Source organism: Synchiropus splendidus, chromosome 17, assembly GCF_027744825.2.
Source record: "Synchiropus splendidus isolate RoL2022-P1 chromosome 17, RoL_Sspl_1.0, whole genome shotgun sequence".
NCBI lineage: Eukaryota > Metazoa > Chordata > Actinopteri > Syngnathiformes > Callionymidae > Synchiropus > Synchiropus splendidus.
The window spans coordinates 14,486,165-14,504,712 of NC_071350.1; the positions used below are offsets into that span (position 1 = coordinate 14,486,165).

General features: G+C 46.0%; 2 protein-coding genes across 3 annotated transcripts; both read left to right on the forward strand.

Annotated features, from left to right (window-relative positions):
- The first annotated feature begins 370 nt into the window (after positions 1–370).
- csf1rb (colony stimulating factor 1 receptor, b) lies at positions 371–10,740 on the forward strand. 2 transcript variants are annotated; one of them, XM_053847788.1, is made up of 22 exons: positions 371–438; positions 3,673–3,945; positions 4,199–4,489; positions 4,549–4,685; positions 5,759–5,918; positions 5,980–6,319; positions 6,392–6,507; positions 6,913–7,021; positions 7,109–7,272; positions 7,361–7,461; positions 7,523–7,649; positions 7,920–8,021; positions 8,093–8,203; positions 8,271–8,430; positions 8,486–8,559; positions 8,675–8,763; positions 8,828–8,950; positions 9,018–9,129; positions 9,190–9,289; positions 9,357–9,483; positions 9,774–9,849; positions 9,905–10,740. In XM_053847788.1, the coding sequence occupies exons 1-22, from the start codon at positions 387–389 to the stop codon at positions 9,976–9,978; spliced, it is 3,018 nt and encodes a 1,005-aa protein (XP_053703763.1). In that variant the 5' UTR covers positions 371–386; the 3' UTR covers positions 9,979–10,740. The 2 variants fall into 2 exon arrangements, with proteins under 2 accessions (XP_053703763.1, XP_053703764.1); XM_053847789.1 differs by having other exon boundaries at positions 9,774–9,831.
- Positions 10,741–11,179: 439 nt separating this feature from the next.
- On the forward strand, positions 11,180–18,421 carry tmprss15 (transmembrane serine protease 15). Its single transcript, XM_053846452.1, has 28 exons — positions 11,180–11,275; positions 11,701–11,813; positions 11,873–11,997; positions 12,070–12,164; positions 12,353–12,489; positions 12,560–12,622; positions 12,870–12,989; positions 13,339–13,447; positions 13,512–13,621; positions 13,684–13,824; positions 13,896–14,045; positions 14,118–14,223; positions 14,290–14,434; positions 14,510–14,651; positions 15,305–15,394; positions 15,461–15,586; positions 15,696–15,839; positions 15,904–16,014; positions 16,373–16,496; positions 16,762–16,857; positions 16,927–16,976; positions 17,191–17,260; positions 17,294–17,449; positions 17,512–17,687; positions 17,758–17,850; positions 17,914–18,053; positions 18,118–18,172; positions 18,244–18,421. Exons 2-28 carry the CDS (start codon positions 11,702–11,704, stop codon positions 18,366–18,368), a joined length of 3,111 nt encoding a protein of 1,036 aa, XP_053702427.1. The 5' UTR covers positions 11,180–11,275; position 11,701; the 3' UTR covers positions 18,369–18,421.
- Positions 18,422–18,548: the final 127 nt, after the last annotated feature.

Sequence of the window (18,548 nt, forward strand, 5' to 3'; positions counted from 1 at the left end):
CATTGCAAAATGTGAAACTTGTGAAAACTATTTTTCCCTCTAAACTCAAACAACAAACAAACAACTAACGAAAAAATTGAGAAAAACTTGATCCAAGGGAAATACTTTGATATGAAAGATGCACACTTTCGCTGTGGAATCTCCTTTTCGACCCAGAGAGCAGGTGATACTGCCTTGCATTCTGATGATTTTAATTGGAGCGGAGAGTGCAGTAGTAATGAGCTCAGTCGTCTCTCAGAGACTCAGAGTGCAACCAGCCAGTCTTGTGGCTGTGAGGTTTGAGGGTTGGCAGCTCGGCCACTGGAGGAGGGGTTTGGAATCTGATATGACTTTCAGGAAGTTTCAGTGTCTTCGACTTCAATTTGCTGTTTTGCCGAGGAAGAAAGATGTTGCTGTTTCTGCTGCTTCTGCAGGGAATCATCTGCTGCTGCGCTCAAGGTACCTCAACTGAGATTTATGACCAGATATTTCTGATCTGAATATAAGCCACAACATATTAACATGAATCAATTAAATGAGAATAAATGTGAGTGACTGCCGGAAGTAACACGCAACTGATTTACACTCACTTGTCCTGCTAAGAAAATAGTATTTTGAGAAAAAAACAAAACAAAAAAAAAAACAATCATAAAAACATTGCGAATGAAAAAATGAATGGAAATGTATTCACTGTTGTGACAAAAGTCTATTTTGTTATCGTGTATAATGGACAACAGATTTTTCTTCAACTGTATGTAGCAGCCTAAAACAATGGATTTTTTTTTTTTTAGCTAAAAGTTATATTCTTCAATGAGGAGCGACATTAAATTATCCAAAATAATTAACATCATATTTGATTTGGTATTTTATATTTTGTTGTAACTCATGTGATGTACTTTGTTTTATCATCGCATTCAATTGAGGTTTGGTACTAATATTAATATTGTTTGGTACTAATATTATTGTGTTGAGAAAATTCAGTCAAATGTTTGCAAACATATTACATAACATTTTCATGAACAAACTGTGAAATTTGAAGATATTTGAAACATGAAGATATTTTTTGGTTTATCTATCACAGGGAGAATCTAAGACAAGGAAGTGGCACATTCACGACTGGATTGGTGTGTGTGTGTGTGTGATTGTTTATAGTGCCTTGTGGGGACCAATTCTTGACAAAACACCATCCACAGATCTTATGTCTTTGTGGGGACCTTTTGCCAGTCCCCACGGGTCCAAACCTCAATTTGAGGATGAATAACGGGGTGATGATAATTGCGTTTCCGTTCGGTTCAGAGTCCTGGTTAAGGACACCCATGTGTTTTGGAGGGTTAGGTTCAGGTTGAGAGGCCGAGGAAAGCATTATGGCAACGAGAAACCTCTCAATGTCCCCACAGGGATAGCAACACAAACGTGTGTGTGTGTGTGGTCTAGCAGACAATGTGTTTCCTGGTTTTCTGAGGTTTCATCACAACGACAACATAGAGGTCCTACAACTGCAGGTTTTTTATTTGTATACACACACACACACACACACACACACACACACGCATACACGCATGTTTGTCTTCCTATCTTAGTGAGGACCGTTATTGCCATAACCCTTTCCCCAGCCTCTCCTTCTAAACATAACCACCAAAACACATGGCTCACCTTCACCAGGACTCAAACAGAACCAAACTGAAACCCAGTTATAATGACCCAGTTATTTTGAATTCTTCCTCCTCAAATTGAGGCTGAACCTTGTGTGGTCCAGCCAAGAGTTCCCACAAAGTCAGTCCTCACAAGGATAGTGTCCCCACACGGAGAAGGATAAACATGGCCACACGCACTCACTGACACACTCCTCAGGCTTGTAACCGTCGCTTCTCTATTTGACTTGTTAGAGTGAGACAACACATTGTTCTTCATTATTTAATAGCTGTTTTGATGTTTCTTCGAATGTTGTGCCATTAATATTATTCATTATTTTATTCAGAGGTTATATATTGTAACGTGGAAAGTAATTTATCTTCAACGTTAGCGCATTGGCATTTTAAGCTGGCTCCACAGAGACGACCGTGATCCCCAGTCTTCCAGAGAGACCTTTTTTTATTACAGGCAGAGTTTCTCCAAATACAAGTCTCCGTGTGATTGATGATGTAGGTGACAGTGAAAAACAGTTCACCAAAAGCATTTCTGAGCAAAGATGGCGACTATGGTGAGGAGATTCAACTCTGTTTTACAAAAATTTATAAACAAAAATACTTTTAAAAAATGAAGTACAAGAAATATTCTGAGAAAATATCATTTAAAACAAATAAATGTATGGACTCAATGCTCCAAAGACCAAATTGAATGTCATTTCAAATTCACTCATTGCCATGCATAATAATTGATTTATTGATTTCACATTGTCTAAAACCCAGCCAGAGACTCGGATCTTGTTTAACTTACGATATTGACTAAGATTGCTGGTGACATTGTGGGTCATGTTTCAGGTTAAACAGTGTCAGAGTAAAGTTGATGGTCTGAAGTTTTGTGTCTCAGACTATAGCAGAAGTGAATCTGAGTCAAGCCGCTACGAGGCTCCAGCTTCTGTTTATTCCAGAGTCAAACTGCTGATGAAGTCAAACTCCCACAAACACGGTTTCACTTCTCATTTTCATCCAAACAGAAATGTTCTGATTGTGAAACCCAAAACTCTCAACTGTCACATGAGGAGCGCAACTCTGATGAGCCAGGTTTTAACCCTTTGATTTCACACGCACCGTCACCAATACACAATATATTTCGAAGCAAGTTTGGTGGAGCCCTAGAGTCAAACATAAAACCGTTGCTACTGACGTCACTATTCGTCAGGTCCCTCTAGAAACTGAAGTGTTTCACTTCAGTCGTCTTCACCACAGGTGATCTCAATGACAACCCGCCCGTTTCCATGACGATGGGCGCCGCCCGAACACCCGAACTCGCGGACTTGACCAAGGACGAACAGCCGGAGACGCAGTGGAGGAAGGAGGTTCTGACGCTGCTGGCTCAGCTGGTCCAGGCCCAGAGGGATGACGCTGCCAGGCATGCTGAGCTGGTAACACAGCTCGGCACTCTGGGAACTCAAGTGAGTTATTACTACATTACTCCATTTCGATTGTCTTTCAGACTCTCTCTAGTCAGCATGCCTCTTAAACATTCCCTCACGTTACATGACCTGGCACTGTCCTCGCCCCTGACATGTTTTTTTGGGTCTCCAGGGCGCCCAGCAGATCCAGAGTCTGCAGATCATTGCTCGCCACCAGAGTCTGCTGGTTGAAAACCACCAGGCTCTGCTGCTGCAGACGTCCCGCATCGCCACTCACCTGCAGGACCTGGCCAAGAAACCAGGGCCACCTAGCGACAGCCGCCAGTGACGCCATGGCTTCCTGCGTCATTATACTGCCTCCAATAAAGTTCTCAGATGCTAGCATGGTTGCTTGATTAGCATTTTAGCTAGCTCTCGCTCTGCTCAATCAAATCATTTTTGCTCAATAAAGTTGTTTCAGATCATTCATTGTGTTTGGCTTCTTGTTTTGAAATGATGCCATCTTGTGTTATGAGGGTCATTGTTGAAGAGGATCAACTTCTCAGAGCTGACACTTGACCAGAAGAACGGTTGCGTATCCTGGCACATGAGGTCTTAAAATTATTAATGCGCTGGTATTCTCTTGCCCCCTCTGTCAGTTCCAGGGCCCCCTATCATCTATGTGAACTCCAATCTAGTCCAAAACCAGACTGAGGTTTCCCTGGCAAGTGGGTCTTCTGTCACCATCTCGTGTCTGGGCAATGAATCAGTCAAATGGTCCTCCACGGCCATCCTTCCACTGTACCGGTCTGAGCTTCAGAATGTTGCCACGGTCCGGAGGTCGATACCTAAACATACAGGGACCTATCGTTGTGGGTACACCAACCAGAGCCTGCAAGACCTCAGCACCTGGGTACACCTGTACATTAGAGGTGAGTGAAAAGAGCTCATGCTAAACACGTGTATGTGAGTTAAATAGGAGTTAAATAGTCAAACACAGGTCAACTCTAGCTTTCATCACCGATTCCCAAACATATAGTTTTTCCCATAAGGTTCCACAGGGCTATTGAATGGGTCCTTTATAGATTTGAGGAAAAATTAAGTCAAAGATGGTCCATTAACCAATCCCAGAACAGATTTCATGAAAAGACCCTACCGTCATCTCAATGTCATTTTGTCTCACAGATCCAAAGTTTGCGTTTGTCACACCTTCCGCCAGCGTCACTGTCAAAGAAGGCCATGATGCTCTACTGAGATGCCTGGTGACTGACCCAGCGGTGAAGAACTTGACTCTCCACTATCACGGAGACACGGGTCCACAAAGTCTTCCGCCTGGCATGAACATGACCCTCGATCCCAAGAGAGGAGCTCTGATCCATCAGGTGCAAAAGAGCTTCAAAGGGTACTATGTTTGTTCGGGCTGGAAAGACGGGATGCTGTTCTCATCTAGCCATCTGGAGCTCTCAGTGAAACCAAGTATGAGGAAATGAACCAGTCTGTGCATTGCTACATCATAACTGAATGTTCGTCTTCAGGCCTGTGTCCTCGCCCCACACTCACTGTCACTCAGCTGGAGTATGTGCATCTCGAAGGCGAAAGATTTCAAGTCACCTGCCAGACGGACAACCGCTTACATTCTTCCATTGCCGTCTGGACGTACCCAAGTCCTGAGGTGAGAGGCTGTGCCTGTTAATGTCAGCTGTTGTTGAGATACAACTTATGCAAAGACCCTTCCTGAACTGGCTTGTTCACATCATTAGCTATGCCGTGGTCTTGAGCGAATGGTTAGTCAAACGTGCCAACAAGAGCTCCTTCTCTATAAGGACCATTTAGTCGAAGCGGCCCCATATACAGTGGAACCTCGCTTCTTGACCACAATCCGTTCCAGACAGCCATTCAAGAAGGGATTTGTTCGAAATCTGAATCGATTTTTCCCATTACAATGAATGGAAAAAGCAATAATGCGTTCCAAGCCTTAAAAGAGTCTTTTGTAGGAGTGAATGTAGAGTGTCTGCTGCAGGTGGCTGTTCCTCTATGTGTGTGGCCGCTGCATGTGGGAGGGGTTGCCGAGTGAGTGACGTCTCTCCAGAAGTGAAGAGGTGCCCGGTGCGTGTCCAGCTCTGAATGTGCGCTTCTGTGCAGTTTGGCTGTGACAAAGTCATAAACCAAGTCACGCTCTGTCCCAGACTCGCCTCGTCCCTCTCTGAGCTCCAGCCGACAACAGGAAATAAAACCCTGCAGTACGCGCTCCAGCCCCGAACACCTCCCCTGTGACACTCTACCACGGTCCAGTGCGGAGACAGGAAAGGTTTTACACCTCAATATGAATAAAAAACAGTCAGTAAATGTAGCTAATGGGACACGTCTGCATACAGAGGCTGTGTTATTCACAATAACAAAGTGCATCGTGGGTCAGCTGACGTGGGCAGCTGACGTTATGTCTTTTTCCGCCTTTTTAGGGTGCGTTCGAGAGCGTTCTGGATTTTCATTCGAAATCAGAAGCAAAAAAATCTCGAAATTTTTGTTCGAACTCCGATTTGTTCAAAGTCTGGGACGTTCGACGTTCACTACTTGAAATGAGGCTCTCTTGTACATGTGACTGACCCGTTCAAACCATTGTGTGAGGTATGGGAGACGGTATCGTGACAGGTACTACCCATGGTTGCGTTTCCTGCTCCAAGGCAATGTTGATCACATGTAGATTGTTGGCATGGTGCTACCGAGATTATCCACTATTTCTTTCAGGCTGTGGAGATCACCAGGAGCCAGCGCTATAGCAGCCACCTAAACATCACCGTCACTCTAACTGTGGCGTCTGTCACCAGCCTGCACAGCGGGAATTACACTTGCAGTGCTGAGAATGAGTGCGGAGTTGCTACAGCAACTGTGCAGCTTAAAGTCATTGGTAAGTCTTCAGATGATGCAGCCAACTTTGATCTTAAACACAAACATGACCTTTTCCCCAGCTCACCTGTACCTGAGGATGTACCTGCGGCAGCATGCTAACACCAGGACAATTGAAGTTGCAAACAACAGTGATACTACTGAGATGAAGGTCCCGCTGGAGGTGAACGGAAGCCGTAATATGGGGGATGCACTGATCGTGAACATTAGCAGGAGTCCGCATAACAACGCTAGCATTAACGGCAGCAGCAAGGTGGAAGTGTTTGAAGACCGAGATCTGACAGTGACGTTCATCATGGAGGCATACCCACTCATCACATCCCACCGCTGGACGACACCCAACCATGTCAACAACAACAAGAGCACTGTCTACCAGCAGAGTTACACTGCCAGTGGCTACAGGTTAGCATCCCGATATCCTCAACAATGTCCATGATTCGGTTCATTCATCTGAAAGTGTTTGCCCAATCACAGGTCAGAGGCGAGTCTAGTGCTGCGGCGGGTCCGTCAGGAGGAGCGAGGTCGATACTCGTTCCACTTCTCAAACGCCTTCCTCAGTGGCGTGCATCACATTGACCTGCGGATTTATCGTGAGAACATTTGCTGGCTACAGTTTCAGTTAGCTTTAGTGACTTTGCGACCGCACCATTATTTATGATCAGTGACCTTCAGGAGTCCTAAAAGCCACTGAAGTCAGCTGTAACAAAATGAGGAAATTACAAAACTGTGTTGTTTACTTCTCACAGTCCTTCTCTGGTGCTGCATTGCCCTGGTGGCTTTTCTTTTGCTTTGAGGCTGCTTCAGAATTAAATCCTGGACCTTTCTCTTGAAGGCTGGCTTGCCCGGCTCCCAAATTGTAATGGTTAACATGTCAACAAACCAAAAGTGTATTTTCCCAGGTTTTATTTTTATTATGTGGTTGATGTTTTTCGGTACTTTTTGATCTACATATTCTTGCTATTTTAGACTTTCTAAATTTAACTTTTTTTGTCCAGGTTCACCAAAAGCTGACATCACTGTGGAAAACGACACGTTGACTTGCAGCAGTTTTGGATATCCATCACCCACTGTTCTCTGGTTCACCTGCCCCGGAGTCCAGGAAACGTGTGTATTCATTACCGCCCCCCAGAGGCCACCAGAGTCACAAACATTGCACTGAAGGTGTCGCAAACGTGCGCTGTCTCTTCAAAGGTGTGCAGATGTACCAGACCGTCAAGTTCCCAGGACCCATGTGACCTCGAACCATGAGCATGACCATGTGAAGACTCGTCTCTCGCTGCCCGCTGGCGATGATGTCACCATGGAGTGCGTAGCCTACAACGCAGTAGGAGAATCTCGCGGGGTTTTCGTCCCTCGTGAGTTTGATGACAACACTCATAAAGCAGCGTCCCTCTTGGATAACAACAATCCTCAGGTGGTCATAATGTAATGTGTATCCATCAGGTAAAACCAACGTTCTCTTCACGCCGGTCCTGATGGCCGCCGTGAGCTTGGCTGCCATCTTCCTGCTGCTGCTGTTGGTTGTGTCCTACAAGTGGAAACAGGTGAGTGTGTGAGCTGAAAGTTCTTCTCACTGATCACCTGACTCCCTGGATATTCTCTCAGAAACCCAAATACGAGATCCGGTGGAAGATCATCGAGAGGACTGACGGGAACACCTACACATTTGTGGACCCCACAGAGCTGCCGTATAATGAGAAGTGGGAGTTTCCTAGGGACAAACTCCGACTGGGTACGATGACAAATGTTTGTACAGTATATTGATACAGAGGATCTTCTCTAGGCTTCTCCCAGATACAGAGCTTCTAAAACCGTTCTTATGAGCGTAACACTTTCTTTTGCTATCATTATTTGAGTCATTGTAGATGTAAACTAATTTGTAGTAATACTAGTGCTAGTAATACTTGTAAGAAGAGTACCAATAACAATGGCAGTAGCTTCAGTCGTAGCAGTAGTTGCTGAGCAATTGTAATTTAGCATTGGTTCTCTTGTCCTCCTGCAGGCGCTGTTTTAGGATCCGGAGCTTTTGGGAAAGTTGTGGAAGCGACAGCGTACGGGCTCGGGACCAGCACAGCAACCCGAGTAGCTGTGAAGATGCTGAAACGTAAGGTTGACTCTTCATCATCACCATCGTCACATGGTACAGCGCTCTATATTTTGTGTTTTGGTGAGCAGCTAGCGCCCACTCAGAGGAGCGTGAAGCTCTGATGTCAGAACTGAAGATTCTTAGTCATCTGGGTTACCATGACAACATCGTCAACCTGCTGGGCGCCTGCACCCAAGGAGGTAACACAACTGGACGGTTGGCACCGGGACATTGCTGCATCTACACCTGCTGTTTCTCCACGGTCAGGACCCATGCTGATGATCACGGAGTACTGCTGCCATGGCGACCTCCTCAACTTCCTGCGAGGTCATGCACGTGACTTTGTGGCCTCGTTCTTGAGAGCGGACGAGGCGGAAGAGCCGACTGGCTACAAAAACATGGCTACCCAGATGATCCGACTCAGAAGGTGTTAAGAGTCTGTATGAGTAGCGGCTTTGTGCTTGACGTCTTGTGTCTTCCAGTGACAGTGGAATATCGTGCTGCTCCGAGTATCAGGAGATGCAGCCCATCCTGGGTCCATCGTTCAAACAACCGGGTGAGTTGTCTTGCTTTACTGTCGATATTTGGCTCAGTCAGAGATGGGCGCTCATTATCGACTTAGCCCCAGCATCACGGCACATTGATTTGATGATTTGATGCTCGTGTTTCAGGTGATCAGACTGATTCTCTGTCGGTCACCGACCTTATGAGGTTCTCCCACCAGGTCGCTCAAGGACTCGACTTCCTCTCCACTCGAAATGTGAGCGGCTACTAACCCTCCATGCCAATGTTGCCACCATTTACTGATGTTTGATGTCTCACAGTGCATCCACCGAGACGTGGCGGCGAGGAACGTTCTCCTGACGGACCACCACGTCGCCAAGATCTGCGACTTCGGCCTGGCAAGGGACATCCGCAACGACGACAGCTACATCGTTCAGGGCAACGTGAGAGACAAGCTTTTGTTTTGGTGGCGTATTTAGCTCTACTGAAGGTTTATTTTAATCCTGGCAGTCACGTCTCCCAGTCAAGTGGATGGCGCCGGAGAGCATCTTCCAGTGCATCTACACTGTACAGAGCGACGTCTGGTCGTACGGCGTCTTGCTGTGGGAGATTTTCTCCTTAGGTAACCATGGAAACAGCCAGTTTCTGTTTATATTTGTACTCATTGCTACAACCCTCTCAGGAAAGAGCCCATACCCAAACATGGCCGTGGACACCAACTTCTACAAGATGATCAAAGATGGCCGCCACATGGAGCAGCCAGACTTTGCCCCGGCTCAAATGTGAGTTTGCTTTTCTTTGAACTCATGTGCTATTTCCAGGAATTGCAACTCTATTTTGGTCCACTAGGTACCAGCTTATGACCCTCTGCTGGAGTTCAGAACCAACAGACAGACCCACGTTCCAAATGATTGGCCAGCTCATTGACAGGCTCCTCCCCTCCACCAGTGACACGTCACCACGTCAACAACACCAGGTGAGAATCCAACTCTTTAACTCTCAAGTTTTTTTAGTTCAGTGTTGCACCACAGTTAGAATTAACTCATATAGAATAGCAAGGATGAAGATCATCTCTCATGAGTTTTGAGGTTGAATATTACATCATTTGGAGGTCTAGAATCTTGTTTATCTTGATCATAACCCTTAACCTAAGTGTTAGTTAAGTAAGAGTGGGGATAAGGCTGCCATAAACATTGGGTGTGTTGCCCTCTGCTTTGACTGGCAGGCACAGCTGGCCAAAAATTACAAGTCTCTTTCTCCTCTTAGGCGACATACAAGAACATCGATGAGTGCAGAGAAGAAGAGGAGCAGGAGGACGTCCGAGGTCAGGAGCCTGTCAAAGGTACAAGATGGATCATAATCTGAATCCTTCCGATTAACCTGGTTTGACCCTCCAGACTGCCACGATGAAGATGAGGTCGAGGCGCCGGACAGAGCAACGAGCAGGAAGAACATCTACCAGCTGTCGTGATGGAATAGTTCTCTTATCTGTACTAACAAACCAGTGACCACATGACAGGTCAGCGTCTCTGTCACGCTCTCAACTGTAGGCTGCCAATCCGGATCTGTACCACTTTTGTCAAACTCTGACCTTGTCAGGTCATGCTGAACAGGATCTTTCAACATATGTGGCCAAGTTTTTTTGAGTCTCATCTCTCATGTGATCCAGATGAGGCAGAGCCCTTTAGGCTAAGGTCCTCACACCTTTGAGGTCTGGCCCCCAAAAAACTCAATTCTGGGGTCCATTGTATTGTTCTCTGAAAGTGAAAACAACTAATCTGTGTGTACGTGTGTGTGTGTGTGTAGATGGATTTGTTTTTTGTTTAACATTTTTTTCATGCGATTTCCTTTTTTTGCAACTTTTGATCACGTTATTATGACCTGATAGCTTGTGATCGAGACTCCAAACCGCTGAGTTTTTAGGAGTCATTCACAAAGCTCTTCAACTGGTGCTGCTGAACTTCCAAGAACTTCCAACTTCCAGAAACAGGATGAGGATTCGGTCTGCAGGGGGCAGCACAGGTCTTGTCCGAATTTGTTTTTAAGAGATGCACATTGTTCAAAACTGCAGAATCTAAAGGTCAGTCAAATAAAACAGCCTTGTTGTAAAAAAAAAAAAAAGTATCTTTATGATGTTTTGTTGAGTCAAAAGTCCAAATAAGGGAGCAGTCGTGCTTCTGTCACATAATGGAGATGAATGAACCATTAATGTTCAGATAAGACGCTACTCGAGATAACAGTTCTCATAGTGTACCCAGAAAAAAAATAAAATTATTAAATACTTACTTCCTCTTTGATCACTTATCTTGAATGTCAGGTTATTGTTTGTCTTTTGAGCTTTAAAGTGAACCGCTAGCACCAAGCTAGCGCTCCTAGCTAACCAGGAAGTCATGCAGACTGGCCTGCTACTGTGGCTATCAACGGCACGCGATGTTGCGTTGTGTACAAAGGTGTCCAGAGTGAAAGCACCTCATAAGCTCATCACATATTTGCCTCAGGATGTTTCTGAAGAAAAAATAAACGGCTTGTTTTCATCTTTCCTGTTAACTTAGAGGCCTAATGTGTAGCCCTCAGCCTGACAAGTTCTCTTTGTGGAATATATTGACACACAAACCAGCTTATTTTTCTTTAAGAAAGAGGCGTGATTTCCAGAGAGCGTTAATGATTCGTCATCAGATATTGGCTATCTTGTTGATAAATATTCTCCGTTCAATAAAAGCTTCAGACGGGAGCAACGTTTCCCCAAGTCACTCTGAAGACAGCAACAGGTAAAAAAACAGCTTCATTTTTGCTGACAGAAATCAGATTTTTTACAAGCCGCCGCCTGCATTGTTTCCATGGAAATATTAGACATGAACGCTATTTAGCTGGATTACACAAAAGTTTGTTTGAATTTTGAGTTGCTAGTTTTTATTTTGAGCAGTTCAGTCAGGAGTGTTGACATTTATCTTGACTGATAAACAGTAAGTGTGACACAGAGTGGTTTCTGGTTCTCAAACCATATTTAAATCACTGGATTCTTTTAGGCTCATTTTGCTGAAGGCTGCGCTCTACTCTGAGTCTGTGTCACATGACCTAGCTCATCACTGTATCTTATTAATGAGTTGGCATTGCTTGGTTCATGACACAGATATAGGTGAGAGAGTATTACTCATATTCCCAGTGGAGGAAAGTTCATTCGGTCTCACTTCAGAATGAAGCGTCGACTATCATCGCTGGAGATCCTCCTCTGTGTCGTGTGTTTGCTTCTTCTGGTGTCTTGCATCAGCCTCATCGTCGTGACTTGGTTCAGCCTCAACCCCGGAGGTGAGATCTTTACTTTACGCTTCTCTGTGATCATGTTAATGTATGACGTTCCACGTCAGTTGCCAATGGCCCAACGGTGCTCAACGGCGCCTTGGTGATCACTGAAGGAGCTGAGATGTCAGAGGAGCTGAAGAACTCCAGCAGCTCAGGGTTCAAATCCCTGGCTTTTGATGTGGAGAATTTGGTGAGAGTCGCTGACCGCTACCTGAAGTGTGAATGATCTGTGGGTGATGTCTAACACCTGATTGGTTGACAGGTGAGAGCAGCGTTTAGCAGCAGCAGCGACTACAGCTTGAGCTTCCTGTTTTGTCAGGTCTTGAGTTTCACAGAGTCTTCGTCGCTCAGTAAAAGGTCAGACATTTTTGATGAATGTTTTTAAGTCAAGAATCTGCTCATTGTTACGAAAACTGAATATTTAATCTCAAATTGCATTTGTCTTTTTCGAAGAAGGAAAGTGGAAGTGGATATATTCCTTCATTATAATGGGGTCAGAGGTCTGCCAGCAGCTGAGTCATCACTGGCGCTGTGGTTCTGTTCAGGGTCGTCGGTGTGAAGGTCACATTCGATCTGTTGTTCAACGAGCCGGTCGATGGCAAGGAAGTGGAGCAGCGGCTGAGAGGAAGCTTTCAGGACGGGAAGGGACTGGTGGTCGACAGAGACAGCATTCTGATTACGGGTAGAACTGTCTGGTCACATGACCTTCAAGGTTCAAGGCTACACTTTCAAGGTTACGCTTTTTGTTGCAGGAAAACCAGAAGCAACGACGACGACAGCGGCAACCACAGTGGCGACAACAGCAGCTACTAAAGGTAAAGGTTTTCAGCACCAAGACATTTCCATGCCAGAGTGGCGGTGCAAAAGAGGGTAGCCAGAATTTTGGGACAAGAAAACTCTGCCCAGAAGCTGTTAGTCCTCTCTGAAACTCAGCCGGCAATTCTGTCTTTGGCTACCTTTTCATCAAAACAACTGTTGGTTGCTTCTGTCCTAAATCTGAAAGAGCTAATCGTCTATCTGAATTAGAGTTTGTGTGATTTCACATTTGGCCTTGGTGTCCAGGCTCCTGCCCTCCTCATCAGACCTTGTGTGCGGATCAGTCAGCGTGTGTTGATACCGAACGTCTTTGTGACGGAGTCCAGGACTGTGCTGACGGATCAGACGAGACCTCCACCCGCTGTGGTAGGTGGTGTCTGCTAGCTGATTATCTTGGACTTTATATGAGCATTTCACGGCCTGTGCAGGGGACCTCCACCTTCAATGATATTGATAATCCTGTAGTCACACCTCATTGGTTGGGGAATGGGGTTGGTATCCCACTCTCTTCTCACATGTCCGCCCTAATTTTGTCTCGAAATGTCTGCGTGTCCCTCTGACAAACTCATTTCTGAGAATCTCCTGTCTCCAAACCGTCCATCATGGCAGTCACCACACCTTTCCTGAAAAAGTTCCCTTCCACTACATTTCTATTCATGGAAAACAAGGTATTTGGAAAACAATCCAATGGTTTCCTCCTTCTTTATTTCTGCAGCAACACCATGCGACGGACAGTTCCTGTTGCTCGGGCCAAGTGGCTCCTTCTCCTCCTCCCGTCACTATGAGACGTACAACACGAGCATCTTCTGCCGTTGGATCATCAGGTGGGACTTTCGCCACAGATTTTTTTTCTGCAAGATCAATGGAAACAAATGTGAATGTTGGCAGGGTTGAGAGAGGATTTTCTGTCCACATCGACTTCTTGACGTTTGAAACCGAAGAACTCTATGATGTTCTGAAGTTTTACGACGGAGTTGGAGGAGGACGGCAACTGAATGGTGACACATACTCACATAAAAACGTCACACACCTAGCACACACTGATATGTTCATCCCTCAGCTGAGCTCTCAGGCACCATACGTCCTGGTACTGTGTGGCTTCTGACAGATGAGTCCACTGTGGAATTCTCATCTGATGATATCAACAGCCTGTCTGGATTTAACGCCACATTCACCGCAACCGACCTGTCCGGCCTCACTGGTGAGTTTCCAGGACCGGCTTAGTGAAGCACGAATCGGACCAGTACCAGTCAAAAGTGGGTTGATTTACAGATGATCAAAAACTCAGTTGCACCTTCGAAGACGGGTTCTGTTTCTGGCGGCAACAGCAAGATGATGACGGAGACTGGATAAGAGCAAGAGGCGCGACATTCCCGCCACTGACTGGTCCAAGTTCTGACCACACGTTGGGAAATCAGTCAGGTGTGTAGAACCTTGCCAGTGGAGGATGCCGATGATTGAAACATAAGACATACTGTAGTTCCGCTCTTCCAGGTTTCTATATCACCACTCCACCCAGTCCTGGCCAATGGCCGATGAGTTTCAGGATCCAGAGTCCCGTGCTGATGCCGTCACCTAACCCCATGTGTTTGAAATTTTGGTAGGGCCGCTTTCTGTTGTCATGAAAGTGGACACACTGGAGTACTGCTTTAACTTACCCTGGCAGGTACCACATGTACGGAGAGGACGTCCACCAGCTAAGAGTCCTGCTGGTCCAAACATCCACAAATGTGGTCTTCCAGAAGGACGGTAACTACGGCGACAACTGGAACTACGGTCAGGTGACGCTGCAACTGAGAGACGAGGCCTCGGTCTGTGACTCCACCTTAATCTCTCGACCATTCCGGAGACGAGTAGTAAGGGACGGGCCTGTTTGACGTTGGCAGGTGGTGTTTGAAGCACTGAAGAACGGAGGTAGGATGAACGAGATCGCCCTGGATGACATCGTGTTGATATCTGAACCCTGCGGCCCTGCCCCTCCTGAACCAACAAACGTACCACTCCCACCGACCATGGCTCCGATTCCGCGTAAGACTGAACTTCATCATGCTTTGAACCTCAGCCAGTCAGTTTCAGAGTCTCGTCCTAAAGAAAGATCCTCAGACTTCCATAATCCCATCCACCCGGCCACTCCTGGTCCATGTCAAATGCAAACTTCCCTCAATTTTTCCAGGGTATGCTCACAGTGGGGTGTCCTCAAACATGTCCCCAACGGACCGTCCAAGAGGCATCCTGACATGATGCCCTATTTACCTATCACCTCCGGAGTTGTGGGTCCTTTTATGCTGGTCTCCCTTATTGCCACGAAACCCAGACCCCCATTCCTGCCCACCCCATGCCAAGCCACCACATGGCCTCCACCGTCTTTTCATATAATATAATCAAACTTCCACACTTAGAGAAGGGATTTGTTTCCAGCCAAGAGGGATTATCTGATGCCTATCGTTATGTTCAGCACATCTTATTTACTGTGGACCAACAACTCCAAGGCATTAGGACCACTATAACACCACATCCTGTACACAGTACACCTGGAGAACCCCAAAGAGGATCCACTGCTGGTTGCTTTTCCCAATGAATAGCGAGGCGTAAAGCTTCTTACTTCGTCTTTACAATTCAAAGTCAGATTTCTAATGACAAACTGGACATTGGTTCTTGATTTCTGTTCTCTGATTGACCAGCTGACTGTGGAGGGCCATTTGATCTTTGGGAGCCAAACTCAACATTCACCACACCGAATTACCCGACTGCTTACGGGAACGAGGCTCATTGTAAGTAGTGGCTAAGTAAGATCTTACTTGTGCGGAGAAATGTGTAGAATTCTGGAACGCTTGCAGGTGTGTGGACGCTGCACGCTCCGCCGGGGCGCAACATTCATCTTCACTTCCTGGATTTTGATATTGAGGCCACTTTTGATGTTTTGGAGGTGCGAGACGGAGCTGGACCCAAGTCCACCTTGCTGGGTGAGTTAGTGAGTTAGAGTTAGTGCTCTCCTGTGATTCATTATTCCTTCTCATCGCATTATCCTGCTCTTAATCTGTTCCCCAAATGGACTCATTCGTCTTCCTCCAGCTGTTCTGACAGGCAGTGATAATCCCACCCCTGATTTGTTTTCAACAACCAATCTTATGACGGTGCAGCTTTTCACGGATGTATCGGGTAGCGGAAGAGGATTCAGAGCCAATTTCTCCTCTGGATTCAATTTGGGATCTCCAGGTGAGCTGGGACGGTGCGTGCGCAGGATTCGATGTTGATGATGTGACATTTGGTGTGTTGACAGCTCCATGTGCTGGCAGTCAATTCCAGTGTCAGACAGGAGAGTGTATCCATGGTAACAGCCAGTGTGACGGGCGGGTGGACTGTCCTGACGCCTCGGATGAAGCTGACTGTGGTGAGCCTTTCACAGTCAGATTATCAGCAATTTTATCTTTGAGAGGCGTATCCAGCAGAGAAGGAAAGCCGTAGCGGGAAGTGAAAGTGTGCCTCACTATTTGAAAACTGTTCATTTGTCATCCCTTTATATATATATATATATATATATATATATATATATATATATATATATATATATATATATATATATATATATATATATATATTTTTTTTTTTTTAATAAAATAGAGAGAAGCAAACTTGAAATTTTCTGACATGTCAGCGTATTAAAATCGCGGGCCTTAAACTGTTTATTGTTGCTGACACCTGGTGGCTATATCAGTCATAAACACCAACGTAACCCTTATTTTTCTCAGTTGAGTTACAACTGGACGGTTCGAGACGCCTGGAGTTTCAGGTTGCCTCCGCGATGCTCACTGTCTGCGCTGACAACTGGAACCAAAAGTTGTCAGACTTCACCTGTCAGTATCTGGGATACAGGTAACGTTCAAACTGTGTCGAACTTAACACGACTACAGTGTGATTTTGTGTGTGTGTGTGTGCGTGCGTGTGTATTATTATGACCAGAGCTAAACAATTGGTTTCCTCTCCATTCAGAATCTGTAACGCAGGAGTTATAGGGCCTGGTTTCACGATGATAGAAACATCATCCTACTTTGCGCAATAAAAATAAAGTCTGAGGAATCTTTGTCTTTGTTTGGACCTTATCATTTCGCCTCATCTGAGGTCACATATCTATATGCAGGTCAGCAGAAGCTACGATGCTGCTGGCTCGTCCGGAAGATTCTCCTTTCGCGATCGTAACCATCAACAAGAATGGGAGCCTGGAGGCCACCGACAGGTAACAAGCACCTTCAGAATCAAGAATTCTTCAATTCAAGGATGAATTTTGAAACTTTTTCTTTAATAGCAAAACATGCAGCAGCAAGAAAGTGGTTTCTTTGAGCTGTGGCAACAAACGTAAGTGCTATTTTCAGATTTTCTTGCAAATGTAATTCAGGATTTTGTTCAAAGAGAGTTGAGACAGAAAAATGTTCACTCACCTCCATGAACTTGCTAGCGTTAGCACTTAGCATGATGGCTGAGACACATATTAACTACTGCTTTTATTCATATAATATTACAATAATATTCAGCATTAGTAGACACTGTGAGTGTGAATTCTTTGTTTCAGCATGTGGTGTTAGCTCTATCAGGAACGCCACAAAGGAAGGTAACCAATCAACAAAAGGTGAGAACTTAACGTGATTTGATAGGATTTTTTCATAAACTTGAAGCTCCCTATTAGGTGACGTTCGAGTGGTGGGCGGAGTCAATGCCGTGAAGGGGGCGTGGCCATGGGCGGTATCACTGCACTGGAAGGGGCGTCACGTCTGCGGGGCTTCTTTGATTGACAACGAATGGCTGCTGACTGCGGCGCACTGTGTCTACGGGTGAGCGTCAACAAGCTGACCACAGCCGTCTTCAACTCAAGTCGTGTGTGGTTGTGTCGCAGGAAGAACCTCCACCCGCAGCTGTGGACAGCAAAGTTGGGCCTCCACTCTCAACTGGCGCTGTCGGACGCTCAGACGCGAGAAATCGACCACATCGTCATCAACCATCAGTATAACCGTCTGACCAAGCAGGCCGACGCCGCCATGATGCACCTGAAGACGCCAGCCAACTTCTCTGGTCAGCAGCGACATCTCATATGCTACCAGCAACCCATCAGCGGTTAGACTATAACTGTGTGTGTGTTCAGAGCTGGTCCAGCCCGTGTGTTTACCAGAAGACGGTGAGGACTTTCCTGCAGGTCAAGAATGTTTCATCGCAGGATGGGGACGAGACTCAGAGGGTGAGAGGCCGGTCCACCTGCCCACAGTTTGTCTGTGACTGCTAACCTGTCCATCATGGTCAGGTTCTCCTGCGAACATCCTCCAGGAGGCCATGGTTCCTCTGGTGGCTCAGGATCAGTGTCAACGGCAGTTACCAGAGTACAACATCACCTCCATGATGATGTGTGCAGGGTACCCGGAGGGCGGCGTCGACTCCTGTCAGGTAGCGGAGTAAATAATCTGAGCTCCCTGGGACAGCTAGTTTAACCATCTCACCAATGTTTCAGGGCGACTCCGGGGGTCCACTGATGACGGCGGTCGACGGTCACTGGAGCCTCATTGGTCAGTCGTCACCTCTGTTAACCTGACACATCCACTTCAACTCATTCTGGCCTCTGATTGGCTCCTGGCAGGTGTGACATCATTCGGCAAGGGCTGCGGGCTCCCAGGAAAACCCGGTGTTTACGCCCGAGTTTCAGCCTTCATCCCCTGGATCGCGGACACTCGGCGCTCCTCCTCTTCGCTGACTCTCCGCTGATGTTTTATGACATCATCACCTGCTGCTCTTCTGACGGGTTGATACAGTTTTAAACCGGGAAATTCATGGATGTTATTTAATGTAGATAATATTGGTGTTTCTCTTAAATCATTATTTTTGTTTTTGTATAAAAAAAATAAATTCCAGTGGCAGCAATGCTAGATTTTTTTTACGTATGAA